This window comes from Uloborus diversus, chromosome 1, assembly GCF_026930045.1.
Source record: "Uloborus diversus isolate 005 chromosome 1, Udiv.v.3.1, whole genome shotgun sequence".
In the NCBI taxonomy this organism is placed as follows: domain Eukaryota; kingdom Metazoa; phylum Arthropoda; class Arachnida; order Araneae; family Uloboridae; genus Uloborus; species Uloborus diversus.
Genome location: NC_072731.1, coordinates 100,872,757 through 100,889,926, shown reverse-complemented (window position 1 = coordinate 100,889,926; position 17,170 = coordinate 100,872,757). Strand labels below are relative to the sequence as shown.

Below are 17,170 nucleotides of genomic sequence, written 5' to 3'. Positions count from 1 at the left end.
AAAAAAATTAGTTTTTTTTTTCTTTCTTCCACTTTATTTCAAAAAATTGTATTAAAAAAAATCTCGAGAAATAATAGTTTTTGAAAGTAACTATTTTCACCAAGAACAGCTAAGTACATTTTTACGCGTTGAATTTCGAAAAATGTTCGAGGAAGAGCAACCACTCCCTGCATTATCGTCTCAAGATGTAGCCTAGAGCTGCTTTTTAAACAATATCAAAAAAAATGTAAATATTCCCTGAATCCTGACCATTTTCCAAATGTCATCAAAGATTGCCTGAAAGTCATTTCCAGGTCATCGATTTCAATAAATTTCCGGAGAAATAACTCTTAACTCCTTTCTTTCAGGGCCGTTCAAAGAAATTTTAGAGCCCATCACGAATGACTTTTTCAAGGCCCTACTCCATAGCTTGCCCCTACATATATTTCTCCGTTCCCATATTCCCATAATTTAATTAGCATGCTCCCTTCTGTCTTCAAATAGTTTTACGAAGAAGTTTTTAAAAATCTAAACCAACATTTTTAAAAATTCGTCGGTCGTCGCTTTTGGGAAATAAGTGCTGTATCTGGGAGCATTGGGGGTCTTGGATCCTCTCATACCTTTAAAAATGCAATTTCCGGTCATTTTTAACCGACTTCAAAAAGGAGGCGGTTATTAGTTAATACCACATGTATGTTTTTCTTCTTTCTTTCTTTCTTTATTTTTTTTTTGTCTACTTACAGCCTCTCACCTAGTGAACCGATTTTGATGATTCTTTTTTTAATGGATAGGCGATGGGTCAACTTAGGTCCCATTACTTTGTTTGACCATGTTTCTTCTTTAGAAAACAGTTATGGGCAAAAAACAGTAAATTTAATGCAATTTCCCTATTATATGATTAAAATTATATGAAACCCATTGTTATAAAAGTTTGGTGCCATATAACAATAACATTAATAGTAATTGTAATGATAATTTTGAATTAAGGCTTCTCTGAAGCAAGCATCAAATTTCATCAGTGTCATTGCTCCATAGTGGTGGTAAAGCTAACCTGGAAACGAGGTGATGCAGTGCTCAGGATCTGCTTAGCCTTCACAATACTAACAGGTTATGTTTGCCTCAACTATACAGAAATGCAAATAGTTAGGGATATTTAAATGTTTATAATTAAATTAACCCACAAATGAATTCTAGAAAGGAACAAAGATAAATTTTTAGTGCCAATCGTTTACAGTTTAAAGCGTGCTTATATGGTTTTTTTCAGTATGGAGCATTTTTATGAAAAAAATAATGTAAAGTTTCGTGATGGTAACTTCTTACTTTTACTGAAATATCTACATTTACACTAAAAAGAATGAAATAAAAAAACTTAAAAAAAAAAAAAATAGAACCGACTTTAAAATTGCTCTAAAAAGTGAAAAATAATTTTATTCTTTAAACACATCAATAATACTTTTAAACATAATTTTTGAAGTTGGCGCAAAAACGATAGATAAGATCATTCAGAACCATAACTCAACTACAATTATAAATTTAACGGGTCCTAGTTTCTTCACTACCACATACATTTTGCATTGATAACAGCGTATTTGAATAACGATATAAATGTTTCGTTCCTACCTTTGGATGATTTTCTGGAAAAAAATATGAACGAAGCATGGTTACCATGGGTTTTACTTTTTGTTTTTGCGCCAACTTCAAAAAATTGTGTTTAAAAGTAATATCGATAGTCTTTAAAGAATAAAAAAAAAAATTTCATTTTTTAGAGCAACTTTTAAATCGGTTCTATTTTTTTTTTCAAATTTTTTTTTTTATTGATGACTAAAAATAGGGAAGGTTCGGGAATTTCTTAGGGAAAATTTCAACACTAAAGCTTAAAAACTGAGTTTGTATTATATACCATATATTTAATGACGTGTTTAAATAGGAAAGGTTCCGCTGATTTCTAAAGAAATTTTTTACAGTGAATTTTCAAAAAAAAAAAAAAAAAAAATCGCAACTTTAGGTTGCTTATAAACTTAGTTATAAAAGAGCAAGTTTTACATAGCAGCAGTGTAGACATAGTATAAGAAATGCTTATTGCTATCGTTTGCCTCTTTTAAATCAAAAGTCGGGGCTGGAGTTAGGTAGATTGTTGAGCTTTAATGTGAGACAAAGAATATAAAATGGGCAAAATAATATAGATTTAAGAAAATTGGAAGAAATTTTAATCGTTTATTTCAGAAACCCGTCAACTGCACTTTTTAAAATTTTCAGAAAACTAAAAAAAAAACTTCCGAATTCTTAAAATTTCTGATTTTCGAATGAATCTCCGGAACTCCTAAGCTGACCAAAAATAGGTCTAAAATCGACTTTAATCCAGAAATAAAAAGAAAGTTATTCCATCCCCCCTTCCTTTGCTATAACGTTACAAATAAATTGCGAAAATTACGATTTTTGTGGTTGTTGTTGTCTTGTGCCAGCTAGGCTGGTAATTGGGGTGCGCTGCTTCACTTTTCCAATTGTACAGTAATTTGGTGGGAAATCCCACTTCCACGGTACACACATGCCATAAGGACCCGTTTACAGCGTAGGCAAATCAACACATTCACACAAAGAAGGACAAGGACAGGGGAGAGAAAGTACATCCATGGATCCATGCCCAAGCCGTTATTCGAACCCGGGACCACCTCATCGCAATCAGACTCCTCTGACCTCTAGACAAGGCGGGTAGTAATTTTGTAGTTAATTTCTAAAATTTTTCCGGAGAGAATCCTGCCCCACCCCCACCCACCCCACTTTTCGTTTTTGCCTTACACCATTACAGATGAACTAAAACTGCTTTTCGACCGGTCGATCTCGAACCTATTTTGAGTCGCTCGCGCAATATTTTGAAACTTGCTTTACGTCTGAGTAGAATTAATAAACATTAATTTCTAAAAAAACAAAACTTCAACAACAAAATTAGGTTTGACACCTAAATCAAAAGTTATTAGATAATTTTCTAAACTTTTTGTTGTCACTATTTTATAATTTTTACAACAAGAAATATTCTTGTTTTTAAAAATATTTTGATGTGAGTAAGCATAATGTTATGTTAGCAGTTTAAAACTACTACCTAATAAATATCAATGTCTTTTTTGGATAAGAGTAAACCTACATTTTTAAGTCAGCATATAATCAACTCAACCGTCTTTGCTACGAATCCGTTTACATCTACAGTGCGGAACAGTCAATTTAGTATAGTTTACGCATCACGCCCCCCCCCCCCCCTTCAAGTCAATCTTGTATTCACACCAATCTTGGAACCTTGGAAAATAGATCTTCAGTTAATTTAGGTTGCCGACCGCTGGCCTAGAGTAACCGATACTGCTGTGGAAATATTCGCATGATTGCAAATGTTTTCTTCTGTCTTTAAATCGTGCTGTCTTTCGCAGGCAAGAGGCAGAAAAGTACAAGCATTCATCATTAAATCATACAATTGGGTTCCAGATTCAATTGTAGACGAATTTCGATAATTTTATTGAGGAGGGAGATTCACGGCTCTCCTTTGAAATATTTTGAAATTAAAGCCCTAAAAACTAAATTTTAGACATCTTTTAATAATGGGGAGAGGGCGTTCTTCTGAAAGTTTTTCGAAAAGAAAGTGCTAAATTCGCGTAACCACAACGATGTGCATGTAAAACATTTATTTAAATTTGTGAACTGATGTTTCGAATTACTAAATAAAATCTTTGACATGAAACTGTAACGCAACATTTTACGAGTTTCTGCTCAAAAGGAAATTAATACAGTAGACTCCCGATTATCCGGACTAATGTGGCGGATTGGCAGTCCGGATAACAAAAAATCCGGATAGGACGGAGTTCAATTTTCTAACTCCATCTCCTACTTAATTTAAAATACATGTTTTAGATAAAAAACAAAAGCAGAAGTAGTACTTACTGTTTTATTTAATAGATAAGTGTCGTGTGCAAAAGTGACCGCGAGACAGCTTCTAACTAATGTGCCACCTGTGTTATTGGGGGATCAGAATGCACGGAGGTTGCAGACGGGGTAAAAAATGAAAAACATTTTAGCATTCTTTATTTTCTCCATGCACTTCCATGACCAGTTTTACAAATGACCGATTTCAAACATTCTTAACCAGGCCGGATAGTACGGAGTCAGGATAGTAGCGAGCCGGATAATCGAGAGTCTACTGTAAATAAATAATCAGCAATATTCATTGCTTGAACATGAACACATCGATGGATATTATTATTGTTTCAAAAAAGAATGCGTCTAAATACGTATCAAAATAATTTTTTCCCAGTATTTACTACTATTTTTCAATAAGAGAAATAGTCTTGTCTACTATTGCATTCGTTCATTCTAATTGACAATTGTGTGCATTAAATCTTTTTTCAGAAGTATTTTTCAAGTTTCTCTAAGCAGAAAATTTGTTTCATATATATTATTTAATTTTCTTTCTAAGCTCATGCATTCTGTTCTCTTCAAACGCTCGAGCATTAACACCTAAGATTGTATTTTTAATACCACTTTCTATACTGAATTTTAGCATGATGTCGTTGCATATACAAGTTTGAGTGACCGTGGCCTTAAATTTTGATGAATAAAACCACAACTTTCCTTCACAGATTATCCAGGCTTAGGACTGGTAGCTTTAACGGCTGGCATGTTTAAAAATTGTAAAAGTTGATATTTTGAAAATTACTATTTTTTAATTGGAAATGAAGTTTCTTACTATTGATTTAAATATGTTAATAAAATGCATTTATTTAGCAGAAGTGTTTAAGCTAGACTGGAGCCATTTCTTTTGTTTTTTATCTTCATTTCTTTTTTTTTTTTTTGGAAGATCGGTTTAAATGTCGTATTCGAATCGTTCGAATTCGATTTTTTTTTTCAATGCATCTTTACATAAATTTGGATACTTGTTTTCTAGTATATGAAACAAATCCTTAGTGACACCTTTGCCTTTGTAAATATTTTTTCCGTGAATATTTTTCAAACTTCTTCAAATTCTTCTACAACCCTAGGTTTTTCGATAGTAATTGTTGCATGTTGCAACAGCACAATTGACATTATTATCTCCTCAACAGATAAATTTAAATATAACAAATTTGCATATGAAATAACAAAATTACTTGAAACAGAAACAAACAAACAAACTTAAAAAATAACAGTCAAGCATAATAAATAACAACTCGAGAAATAAACGTAGCTCGGACGTCACGAACTAGTTTTTCCTCCCAGCTTTTTTCAAAGGAATGAAGTAGCCCTCATACAGAGGTTAAAAGAAAATAGCCCATCTGGAGTCAATTTTGTGGTTTGCCTCAAAGCTATGGACACAAAGACTAATCTCTTTTGAGGGACCAATGGTGTCTTCCCGGAAGGGGAACGGCGAAAGCAGGTAATGGACACCCACTGAGTTTCCTACGGTTTTATTAAACTCCGACAACATGTTCGGAGGGGCAGATACAGAAATAATTTTTGGAGGGGCGACGGAAGTTGAACCTCCTCCTCCCCCCCCCCACCGATTCAATGTTTCTTAAAAAAGTTTTCAGGATATTTTTTTTAATGTATTTTTTAGGATCTCGCAAGGCAATTAATCTACTCTTGTACATAAGTATTATGAACTAATACACTTTGAATGCGGACGTAAAATGTCTTTAAAATTTCAAGCAATTGAATATATAAAACAATTTATATTACAGTTTTTATAAACTAATTTATATTTTAACTATAACTTTCATAAATTTAAGAAAATCATAGCTTCATGACATATAAGTTTCATTGAAGAATTCAGAAACTATTTCTTTGCGAATTTCAAAGCAGTTGCTGATTTTTTCTTAAAACCGCGATGCAGTCGATATAACATATTGATACTGCATGCCGTTTCTATTGATATTATGGTTATGCTAAGCAACTACCATGTGATTTCTTTCATTTTTCATTTTTTATAAGCTGAAGGGGAAAAAAAACTATTATCTCGAACATTCCTGGATCTAAATGGACTCTTCTAAGTAAGCCTACACATTATTTTTAAAATGGTAATTATAGATTCTATTAAAGAATAAATACTGGAGGAATCGCTATATTACGTTCCCTTGAATTTTAAACCAGTGAGTTAATTTATTCTGTCGCTCTGGCCTCTGACTCCAGTATTATTTCTTTAACAGACAAAAATGCTTTTACTCAAGTATGCTTTGTGTTCATTTTAAATAACTGTAAAAAAAAAATCTTAATATAATAGAGAAGTCAATGCAAATAATAAATGAAATAGCTAAATTAATTTATCCCTTTGGGAGAGCCCAGGGTCCCTGCCCCCTCCTCTAAAATAGGCTACTGACTATTCGGTATTCAGTTCCGCAGAATACTGATAAGAAAAGCACTTAAAAAATTTCACTGAATATTCTGCTAGAGTAGCAAGTAATAAAAAGAAGAACCTGGCAACTTTTATAACTTTCATACGTATTACAATTCTTTAAAAAATATATAAAAAGAAGAAATGTAGAAACTGGCAACTTCCAATAATTTTCATCCGTATTACAATTCTTTTTTAAAAAAATTTCAGAATTTATAAGGATTAAAAATAATTTTGTTGTTAAAAATATTAACCATAAAACTTTTCATATTTCACTCTTCATGGCACCAAGGTAAGTACCAGGCCAAGGGTACTGAATTGTCGATGTGAATTTACCGGCGGCTAAGTACCAGGTTCTCGATTGCCGGTGTGTATGCTCCAGGTCCTCGGAGGCCGGAGTGTATGCTCCAGGTCCTCGGAGGTCGGAGTGTATGCTCCAGGTCCTCGGAGGCCGGAGTGTATGCTCCAGGTCCTCGGAGGCCGGAGTGTATGATGCTCCAGGTCCTCGGAGGTCGGAGTGTATGCTCCAGGTCCTCGGAGGCCGGAGTGTATGCTACAGGTCCTCGAATGCCGGAGTGTATCTGACTATGTAGCGGCTTATCAAATGCGATTATATGCATAACCTTCAATAAAACTAAAAGAAGTGGCGGGGACGGGGTCATGGCGGACACTGCACATATGAAATTTTTAAGAGTTTGTATGAGCGTTTTCACGCATTAGGGTCATCGGTTGTGGTGGGTCTCCGCAAATTTTAGGCGACGGGGAGAATGAATACTTTATGTAGAGGTGTACAACTCTAGCGATACGTCATACATTGCACGTATAAAGTAGTATATTATCAGTTTTTATAGATCAATAATCATTTTCATAAAATTCAGCAGATTGAAATCAATTTTTCAATACTTTTCATGTCCGATCTCTTTATGTTAAGCGCGATAGTGTTTTCCCCACTAAGATGTTTAAATTTCAATCAGTGTATGAAATTTATGATCTCAGTGACAGATTGAACCCAAAATCTATTGAAATTAGAATCAAGTTAACAAGAACTAATAAAATTTAAATTGAATATGAAACAAACGTTATTTGCTTCAAATTTGCAGCAGAAGTTGCACAAATGTATTGGGAGTTTCCCATTTTTAGTGTAAGAAAAAAATCAAATTTAATGTTAAAATAGGTTTATTTCAGAAAAACATTTCACTCTGAACAAAATAAAAAAATACATAAACTTTACAGATTTTTATTTTAAGGGAAAGAAAAGAAGAGAAAAATAAACTTTTTTGAGGCACTATGACTGTATCTGTAATACAAAAGTGTGAGTTTTTTTTTTCTTTTTTTTTCAAATTTACTTTTAGATTTTACTTAATGTCGAAACTAAAAGTGTAAAAAATGATCAATACGCTTTAAACATCAATTTTTGCTATAAGAGATGATTGATAAACGAATATGTGGAAAGAAGACTTAAGAATGTGCTTCTTTGCAATTTAAATATCGTTCTATCAGAGTTCACTATAAAGAGATTTAACAATGATAAGTTTTTGTTTTGTGCGCGAAGTTTGAGGTTATCTAGTTAAAAGTCGAAAAGAAACTGTACAAAAAAATATCAAAATCGTCTCAAAAAAGAAAAAAAAAACATCGTTATATCACTTTTACTTTTAACGGGACATTGCAAAACTATAAATTTAATATAAAACAAATGTGCAAATTGAATAAAATTTGATTTAAATTTTCAGTAGAAGTTGCACAAACATGTTTTCCTTTTTTATGTACAATACAAAATCAAACTTAGCATATTTCAGTAAAACATTTTCCGCTAAACGAAATGCCAAATCATATTTACTTAACAAATAAAAAAAGAAAACGATGTAAATAAACTTTTTGAAGCACTATGACTGTATTTATAACACAAAAAAATATTTTGAGAGCATTTTTTTTCTTTCTATTTTTTTTGTTTAATTTTATTTTTAGATTTTGTTTTGTTGCAACTGAAAACATAAAAAATGGTCAATATGTTGTAAACATCAATTTTCGCAAAGAGAAATGACCGATGGTCGAAGTATGCTCGAATATGTGGAAAGAAAACTTTAAATGTGTTTCGCCGTCGTGGAAATTACGTCGTATAGGAATTCGTTATAACGAGGTTTTACATAACTAATTATTATGCTTTGTCCATGTTGTTTTAGTTTATCAAATTTTGAGTCAAAAAGAAGTAGAATAAAAAATATCAAAACTGTTTGAAAAAAGAAAGAAAAAAACCCCTTCCTTATATCGATTTTCTTTTTAACGGGACATTTCAAAAGGAAATTCGTGCTTTGAAACGCAAAAACTTTCAACTTATCCATTAATGAGCATCAATGAAAGAACCAGAATGAGAAGAAAAATCAATTCCGAAAAAGGTGTGTATCGGACATATACATTAACTTCGCATTACCGAGGACTTACACTCGTGTTGATTAATAACGTGAAAACGGGGACGTGAGTTCACACACGAACTTTTCGACACTTCACACACCAGTGCGTAAACACCGGCCACCGAGGACAATTTTAAATTTCAATAAAAACCAATTTTCTACCATAAGACAGATCCCCTGATAGCGAAAACAGCGTTAGTTCAAACCGAGGACGTCCTCGGTTGCAGGTGCGTCCTCGGTTTGAAGGTGTGTTAGCATGTTGAGGTCCTCGCTTTCCACCGTCCGCACACACACACACACACACACACACACACACACACACACACACACACACACATCAAATCTAACATAGTATTTTTACGAAATGGAATTAATACAATATGAAAGCTACTTACCAGCGTAGAATGCTGCTCGGTTTCCCTTCTTAGCGGTTGACATGTTGAATTGTAGAAAATCACAGCACTCACAAGAGGAAAATCTATTTCTGATCAACGATTCTACGATGAAAATAAGAATTAAGGATTTAAAAGTCGGGAGATAAGCACGGGGAGCGAAAGCTGCTAAGCTGAGGTAAATTAGAGCTGTTTTGTGGAGCAGAAGACTGGATGTGATTCCTCCTAACATCAGGTCGACTATTTATACCGCTTGTGGAATCTCTATTCGTGCAGTGACTCATGATACTTTTTGCGCATATAATTGTATTATCGACCAACTTTTCAGACGCTATACGTGACCGATGCAGGGATGATTCATAGCGTCCTCTGATTCATTCTGTTATTATGACGAACACTCTCATTCCCATCATATACTACGCTGTTGTTAGCGAAAATGGCAAAACGAAGTTAATAACAAGTGTATCGTGATTACAATGCCTACCACCTGTTTTTGTTGTGGGCGTTTGCGTGCAATTTCAGTTAATATTGAAATTTTCTTTCATTATCATATCATTTTTAGAATGCCACGTGCGATCTGTAGCATGCACTCCTGTCTGCCTATTGTCGCACGAAAATGTGCGTGCGATTTGAAAACCTGTATCAATCCCGTTAGGTGTTTCTCCACCTCCCCGCAGGTGAGTAACATCTCCTTCCACTCTCCACGCACGATCCAAAATGCGCCGAAGCGAATCCCCGCTCCCAGAGCGAAATTATGATTTCCATCTGTTTCCCCATCATCGAATAGACTCTTTCTTGCGTGGTGGCTATCATTGCGTGATCCATTAAAATGAGATTAAGATTACGCTTTTTAATATCATCGTGCTTTACTGTATCGCTCGCACGTGCTCTTCTAAAAGCAATGTGCTTTTTCCGATTTCAAGCTGTTCCCCCACAACACGCAGTGTCATGCGTCATCTTATCCCGCATCCACCTCCCATACAAGTAAAGCTTCGAAGCGAACATATCACAAATGCACCGGCTGCCACCTGGTTTCGGTGTAGCCGGGCGCGTGCAACTTCTTCTCTCTCATTTTTGAATACCACCTGCGATCTGTAGCATGACGCTATCTTCAGTTCGTTGTCGCACGAAAATGTGCGTGCGCTTTAGCAGGTATAAACACCAGATGTATTTCAGTTCTCATTTTCTATTTGTCATCGACACGTGGTAAATATTATCGTGCTTTACTGTATTGCCGGCGCGTGCTCTTCTGAAAGCAATTGCTTCTCTAGTCTCAGTAGTTCAACCGTATACAACAGCAGTATAACTTGACCGCGAACCTCCCTCTGCACTTTCCGGTTTCAAGCTGTTCCCACAGGTGGAATAGGGGAAAAACTACGTGTAGTATACACTTGATATTTTGGGGAGTCTAGCACGAGATTTTAAATAGTATTCCGTAAGCACGCGTTCTATGAATCAGATGCTTTGCTGAATCATATCGCTTTCTACAATACGACACGCACCGTCTCCTCCCACCACAGCTGGTGTGTTTAATATTTTAGCTATCGTGAGATTTCAAAATATTTCCGATGTACACGCTTTCTATAAACCAATTGCTCGGGCGTGTTTTATTACTCACATCATCTGCATTGATAGGATACTTCGTTGTATCATAAGGCTCAAGTATTCCCATCGTACCATGCCATGCCACGTCTCATGAACATGCCATGGTGTACAGAAGTCAACGGGTGTATGGATGTCAACAACTTTTTTATCGTGTTTAACATTACAGAAGCCTGTCATTGTGTATGGATGACAACAAGTGGACAGAAGTCAACACATAAATACTACTTATATATATATAATGCGAAAGGTAAAAAAAAATATCATCTACTTGTACATGGATTGATGGACACATCTGTCAGGTGATTTTCATAAAATTAATCATTAAATGAACAAAATCGATTTATTTCCCAGAGTTTCAAATGACAAGTTTGCATCTAAAACACTGATGATCACCATCATCACTGTCAACTATAATTAATCAAGAAATGTCTTACTCTAATTTTCGAATTAAGAACTTTTTTTTCCCTTAAATAGCGGACCACAGATATCTATTTTGCGTCTACTGCCAGAATAAATATATCGAACCACATCATTATGATTTCTTCGCAGACTTCAGAATGGGATTTGACATGAAGGAATACGCAAGAAACCACAATCTCTCCATCAAGGCTTGCAATTTTTTCAGGCTGGAATTTGTTCCTGCTGTCACCAATGCAAGCAGCGTATTGAATTCCTAACTGGTCTACAAAGCGTAAAATGTAAAACACGTATTGTTTTCATTAAAATTTTTGCTGTGAATGGAAAAAAGCTCTTTGAATGTTGATTTTGCAGATTTCAATAAAAACTTCCACGAAAAGCAATGTTTGTATATTTTTAAGTTTATGTATGAAATAATCTTGAAATGTAAAGAAAACTATGGCAAAGTGAAATATTTAAGATTTAAGATAACAGTAGTAGTCCAGTCAATGAACACATTGTAGCGTGCATGGAATATGCGATAATTTTTGATTGCAGAATATTGTTAGGGGTAGTTAGTAAGTAAACATACTAAAAGTCCCCGACCCCGGGGGGTGAGCTAAAGGTGGGTGGGAGGGGGGGAAGAAAATTTTGGGTTTTTCGAGAAAATGTCCGAAACGGTGGAAAAAATGCGTTTAAAATAAAAATTCAAGCTAAATAAACTGACTATGAAACTGTTTCTACACATATTTGTCAAATGTCCAATAATTTTACGGGTATATGTTATGAAAAATCGATGATTTTCGGAAAAATTCTCCCTTTTTGTCATACATTTGCTCTTAGTGCCTCACAGTATCAGTATACATGAAAAATGTCAATGACAAAGTTGTAGAGCTTTAAATTTCCTTCAATTTGATATGCTATTCAGTTATATTTTATTCAACCAATCAAAAGTTACAGAATTTCAAACACGCACTTTCATGGCAAAAAATGGAACACTTGCCATTCACAAATTTCAAACTGACTCGAAAAGATCGCGCACTTCCACTTTCTACAATGAACTCGAAAATCCTGATGGACAATAAAGAAGTATTTGTGGGTTACTACAACACAAATGATGTTTAATGTGTGTGTGTTAGGGGGGGGGGGTGAAATTGCGACTTTGTGACAAGGGGGAAGGAAAGAGTAAGAAGTGTGACATCAAGCATTTTTTAATAGGAATATGTTTATGAAAAGTAGCTTGCAAAACGAACTTTGTGACAATGGGAAGCGGATGTAGATGGTTAAAAATGTTGAAAAAAAGTGTGACATCATCTATGGACAAACCCTTTACCAAGGAATCTGGCAAAGATTTGCAAAATTACGTATATGCAGAATGAATTGGTGGACTCTGGACGTGCAGTAAGTCAGCACTATATACAATTATACAGTCTTCCCTCGCTACTTCGCGTTTCGACTTTCGCGGTTTCACTACATCGCGGTATTTTTCCAGTTTTTTTTTTTTTTTTTTAAATATTGTAATTAACCCATTTTACGCGCTTGTGTAAACTTTTTACTACAAAAAAATAACTTTTAAGTAAATGTCTTTTAAGTAAGGTGAGCTCTTTTGAGCGGTTGTAGTTGTACTAGTTGAGGGAGTGGAGGTATAAAATCTTCGATGAAAGTGAAGGGAATCACTATCTCATTTTAACCGTTAAGTACAAACTGAAAAGTATAAATCACTGTATTATTGCTGGGGGATAAATACATCTGTAATGTAGATGGTGTTCAACAATGTACGAGCTTTTTAAGTTGTATACGTAATACCTTTAATGAGGATGAATGTTGGGGACAAACGGGGGCACATACGGTTACTAACTGGCAATTAATTCATTATCAAACAAGTTGAGCTTTTTTCATAGATTATTAATAGTGTGTAAGAATTACAAGTGTGTGTGTGTAGTTTATTTCCCAATAATTAACAAAGTGATATCTTTTTAGTTTAGTGTATTATTTTGTGTAATATATAGAATACTACAAATTTAATAGTGGTTAAGGGTGCTGTTAGGTCTACGGTGCTCTATCTTAAAAGCCTATTTAAACAGTCGTAAGTAAGTTTTATGTGCTCTAATAAGAAAAATATTCGGTTTATAAATACAGAATCCTACTTCGCGGAAATTCAGTTATCGCGGTAAAGTCTGGAACGAAATAACCGCGATAAACGAGGGTTGACTGTATACTGTTTAAGGAAATTGATAACAACATTGATTTATTTAAATTTGAATTTGTTAGGAAACCTAGACTGAACTGGGATACCTAGATTGAACTGAGGATACCTAGTTTACAAAACTGTTAGGAAAAAAGAGACGACTGTATAAACCATGTGGACATCAACGTCAGTTAGAAAATTGAAACGACGGCCAAACAAGAAGGTTTCTGTCCAAATTTCATAATAACAATGAGCTGACGAATCCGCTAATGATGAAGCTGTTGAAAAACGAGACAAATACGCTCCGAGCTTTAGGTGATGTTGACGTTGATATTGCGAAGACGGATCAGATGGCAAAGTTCTTCGGTAGCTATCATTTGAGAGGAAGTCCTCCTGGTTGTCCTCTTGATAGCCAAATCCTCAACTGATCACAACATTTTGCGAGAAATCTAAATTCATACAACATGTATCTAAGGTATATATCAACAGTTCTTCTTCCCATGAATCCATTGAGTCTGCTGGGGTCATATGTATCTCTCATGGTATGATGCTCTAGCCACAGAAAAGTACCTCAATGAATTCCCTTACAGATCATTTATCAAAGTATCTGCAAATATCAAGACTGATTTTGCCATGCTACCAAGTTAACCTGTAGCTAGGAATTTAATGTTTAAGTACCGGATTGGGGGTTTGGGAAAGGAAGAATGACTAACTCGTGCTGAAACTCTCGGAATCGGATGTTGCTCCTGCCGGAATCTTGAAGATGATTTTGACATATTAATTTTCTACAAGTGACCAGGAGGTCACTTGTAGAAAATCATCGTTAGACTACTCTGTCGCAAACTTGCATTGCAAGGGCAGTTGCAACAACGGAATCAATATATTTATCCAAGACGAAGGGGACGACAATGACATCAATACATTACCAATTTCTAAGAACAACTTTTCCACTGCTGGTGACATGACCCTTCCGCCTCAGAATAGAACCAAGATGTCAGCTTAAAGATGATATTTTCATTTTCTAATTACTATCAGTCTATATTCCATACAAGCACTTTCAAAATATCATTAGTAATAATGTAATAAAAACTATAATTACAAAAAGGTGCTGCCGGTCAGCTACATTTACCTTATTTCTATTATTAAAATTTTCATTTTCCTGCTATAGCGTCACATATTCATTTCAATAAGAGTAACGAAATTGAGTACATGCTAGAACTTCATAGTTTTTGATTGCTTGCCAGCTGGGTGTCGCTGTGATTGGGTATAAGCTTCGTATTTCTTTGGTATCAGGTTTGAATCTGCCGTTCAAGTGCACAGCCGGTGGATTTTCAAGACACAGAAAACTGTCAGGGTCCTTATCACATACTGCACAAGATCCCTTGAGCGCCTGCTTGGCACAGACACTCTGAGACAAAAGGAAAGAGATAATTGTTTTTCTAAAAGTATTGGTTTTCAAGAACGCGTATCTAAAATAACACTGGAAATATGACATATATGTATGAAAACAATTTCACAATAAATTTAGTTAACTTTTACTTTTATTCGTAACACATTTTCCCTGCTGTTTCCGAGATATAATCGAAAACCGCAAAATTTGGCTCCCCCTTCCCACCTTTAACTCCCCTCCCCAGGGTCAGGGACTTTCAGTATATTTGCTTATTAAGTACTTCTAACAAATTTCTTACTAAGGAAATGCTAGCTTTTCTGCACTTTCTCAGTTCACTTTCGTTAAATTATGCAATGGGTATGGAGCTAATTCATACTGCATATACTACGTAGTTCTGCAAATCTTCGTCCGATTTCTTGGTAAGGGGCTGTCCATAAATGATGTTATACCTTTTCTCAACATTTTAAATTCCCCCCCTATTTGCTACAAAGTACTTTTCATAAATTAATTTTTCATAAACATATTCTTATTAAAAAATGCTTGATGTCACACTTCTTACTCTTTCCTTCCCCCTTGCCAAAGTCGCAATTTCACCGCCTCCCCTCCGCATACACATTAAACATCATTTGTGTTGTAGTAACCCACAAATACTTCTTTATTGTCCATCAGGATTTTCGAGTTCATTGTAGAAAGAGGAAGTGCGCCATCTTTTCGAGTCAGTTTGAAATTTGTGAATGGCAAGTGTCCCATTTTTTGCCATGAAAGTGCGTGTTTGAAATTCTGTAACTTTTGATTGGTTGAATAAAATATAACTGAACAGCATATCAAATTGAAGGAAATTTAAATCTCTACAACTTTGTCATTGACACTTTTCATGTATACTGATACTGGGAGGCACTAAGAGCAAATGTATGACCAAAAGGGAGAATTTTTCCGAAAATCATCGATTTTTCATAACATATACCCGTAAAATTATTGGACATTTGACAAATATGTGTAGAAACAGTTTCATAGTCAGTTTATTTAGCTTGAATTTTTATTTTAAACGCATTTTTTCCACCGTTTCGGACATTTTCTCGAAAAACCCAAAATTGTCTTCCCCTCTCCCTCCCACCTTTAGCTCACCCCCCAAGGCCGGGGACTTTTAGTATGTTTACTTACTAACTACCCCCAACGATATTCTGAAGTCAAAAATTATCGCATATTTCATGCACGCTACTCCCCTGTTTTGAGCACTCATTGATTGGACTGTAGTATAAATGTGGGTAGTTGTCTAAAATTTTACATTTTTCTTCTGTATGTGTCAAAAATAAATTGCTCTTATTTATTTTTCATAGAAATAAATCACAAGTTATCAAACATTTAAAATTTCTTATGTTCTTTTTTTTTTCCAAAAATGGTAATCAATACAAAACTAACGCCCCCGAATAGGAAATGCCTATCGCATTTGCCTATAAAAGTGAACACTAAGATATGGTAATAATTCTGAGAACAGCGCTACCGAGCGGCCATAAACGAAGACGTTGTTATGGCGATAACTCCAAATAATTCAAGCTTAAATTGTTTATTGGTTAATTTTAAAGTTAAATTTAGAAATTAACCAACTGCTAATTTCTTCGCTATTACACTTCTGTTTGTGAAAATTGCAACACCACGAAGGACTTACGCGAGTGAGCTGAAAATTGCAGGAAATGTAAAGTTAGGCGTGATATGCAAATGATTAGAATTGCAGATCGGTAGCGCATGCGTACGCTGAGCAGCGCCCTCTGAACGGTGGATCGAACCGAATATAAATATATGGCTGTAGCGAGGCGTGTATGATTATCGGTGGTTACATGCTAGAGTAAACTTAAACTGAATCTTTACTATGCCTCTTCGACGGGAGAAAGCAAAATTTGAGCAAATTTCGGAGTTTGAACGGGACAGAATCGTCAGCCTTCGTAAAGCTGGATTGTCTTATCGTGCAGCAACCGCTGGTGTGCAGTGTAACAGCAGCACAATCATGCGTGTTTGGAAGCAATGGACAGAAGAGGGTCGGACAGCTCGACATCTGTTACGGTATAGGTTTGTCAATGCCTCTCTTAGTGGTGTCGATTTAACTGTTCACGCAAATGCTGGATGTCCACAGGGTGGTGTTCTTTCCCCTATCCTTTGGTGTCTTGTTGTAGATTCGCTGCTTGAAAGCATTATTTCTTCTGACCTTTTTTGCTGTGGCTATGCTGATGATGTGGTCATTGTGGCCAGAGGAAAGTTCTTAGACACTGTCTCCTCAATCCTATCACAAGGTTTAAAGTGCATGGAACGATTGTATCATTCTGAGGGTCTTGCTGTAAATCCTCTTACGACCACTATGGTTGCTTTTACATGTAAAAGAGCAATCCAGGTGAGTAATATTACTTTTTTCGGACAAACTCGCAGTTGCGCTGACGAGGTCAAGTATCTTGGGATTTATTTTGACTCCAAGAT

At 35.2% G+C, this 17,170-nt stretch overlaps 1 protein-coding gene across 3 annotated transcripts in view; it reads left to right on the top strand.

Annotated features, from left to right (window-relative positions):
- The window catches only part of LOC129235147 (26 kDa secreted antigen-like), a 103,979-nt gene that overhangs the window by 62,588 nt on the left and 24,221 nt on the right, over positions 1 to 17,170 (top strand). For 2 of the 3 annotated variants that reach the window (XM_054850111.1, XM_054868872.1), the window contains one exon: positions 11,205 to 11,526. The exons of the other annotated variant lie outside the window; for it this stretch is intronic. In XM_054850111.1, coding sequence (XP_054706086.1) covers positions 11,205 to 11,407 — 203 coding nt within the window. In that variant the 3' untranslated portion in view covers positions 11,408 to 11,526. Of the gene's footprint in view, positions 1 to 11,204; positions 11,527 to 17,170 lie in introns of those variants that run through there. 3 annotated transcript variants of the gene reach the window in all.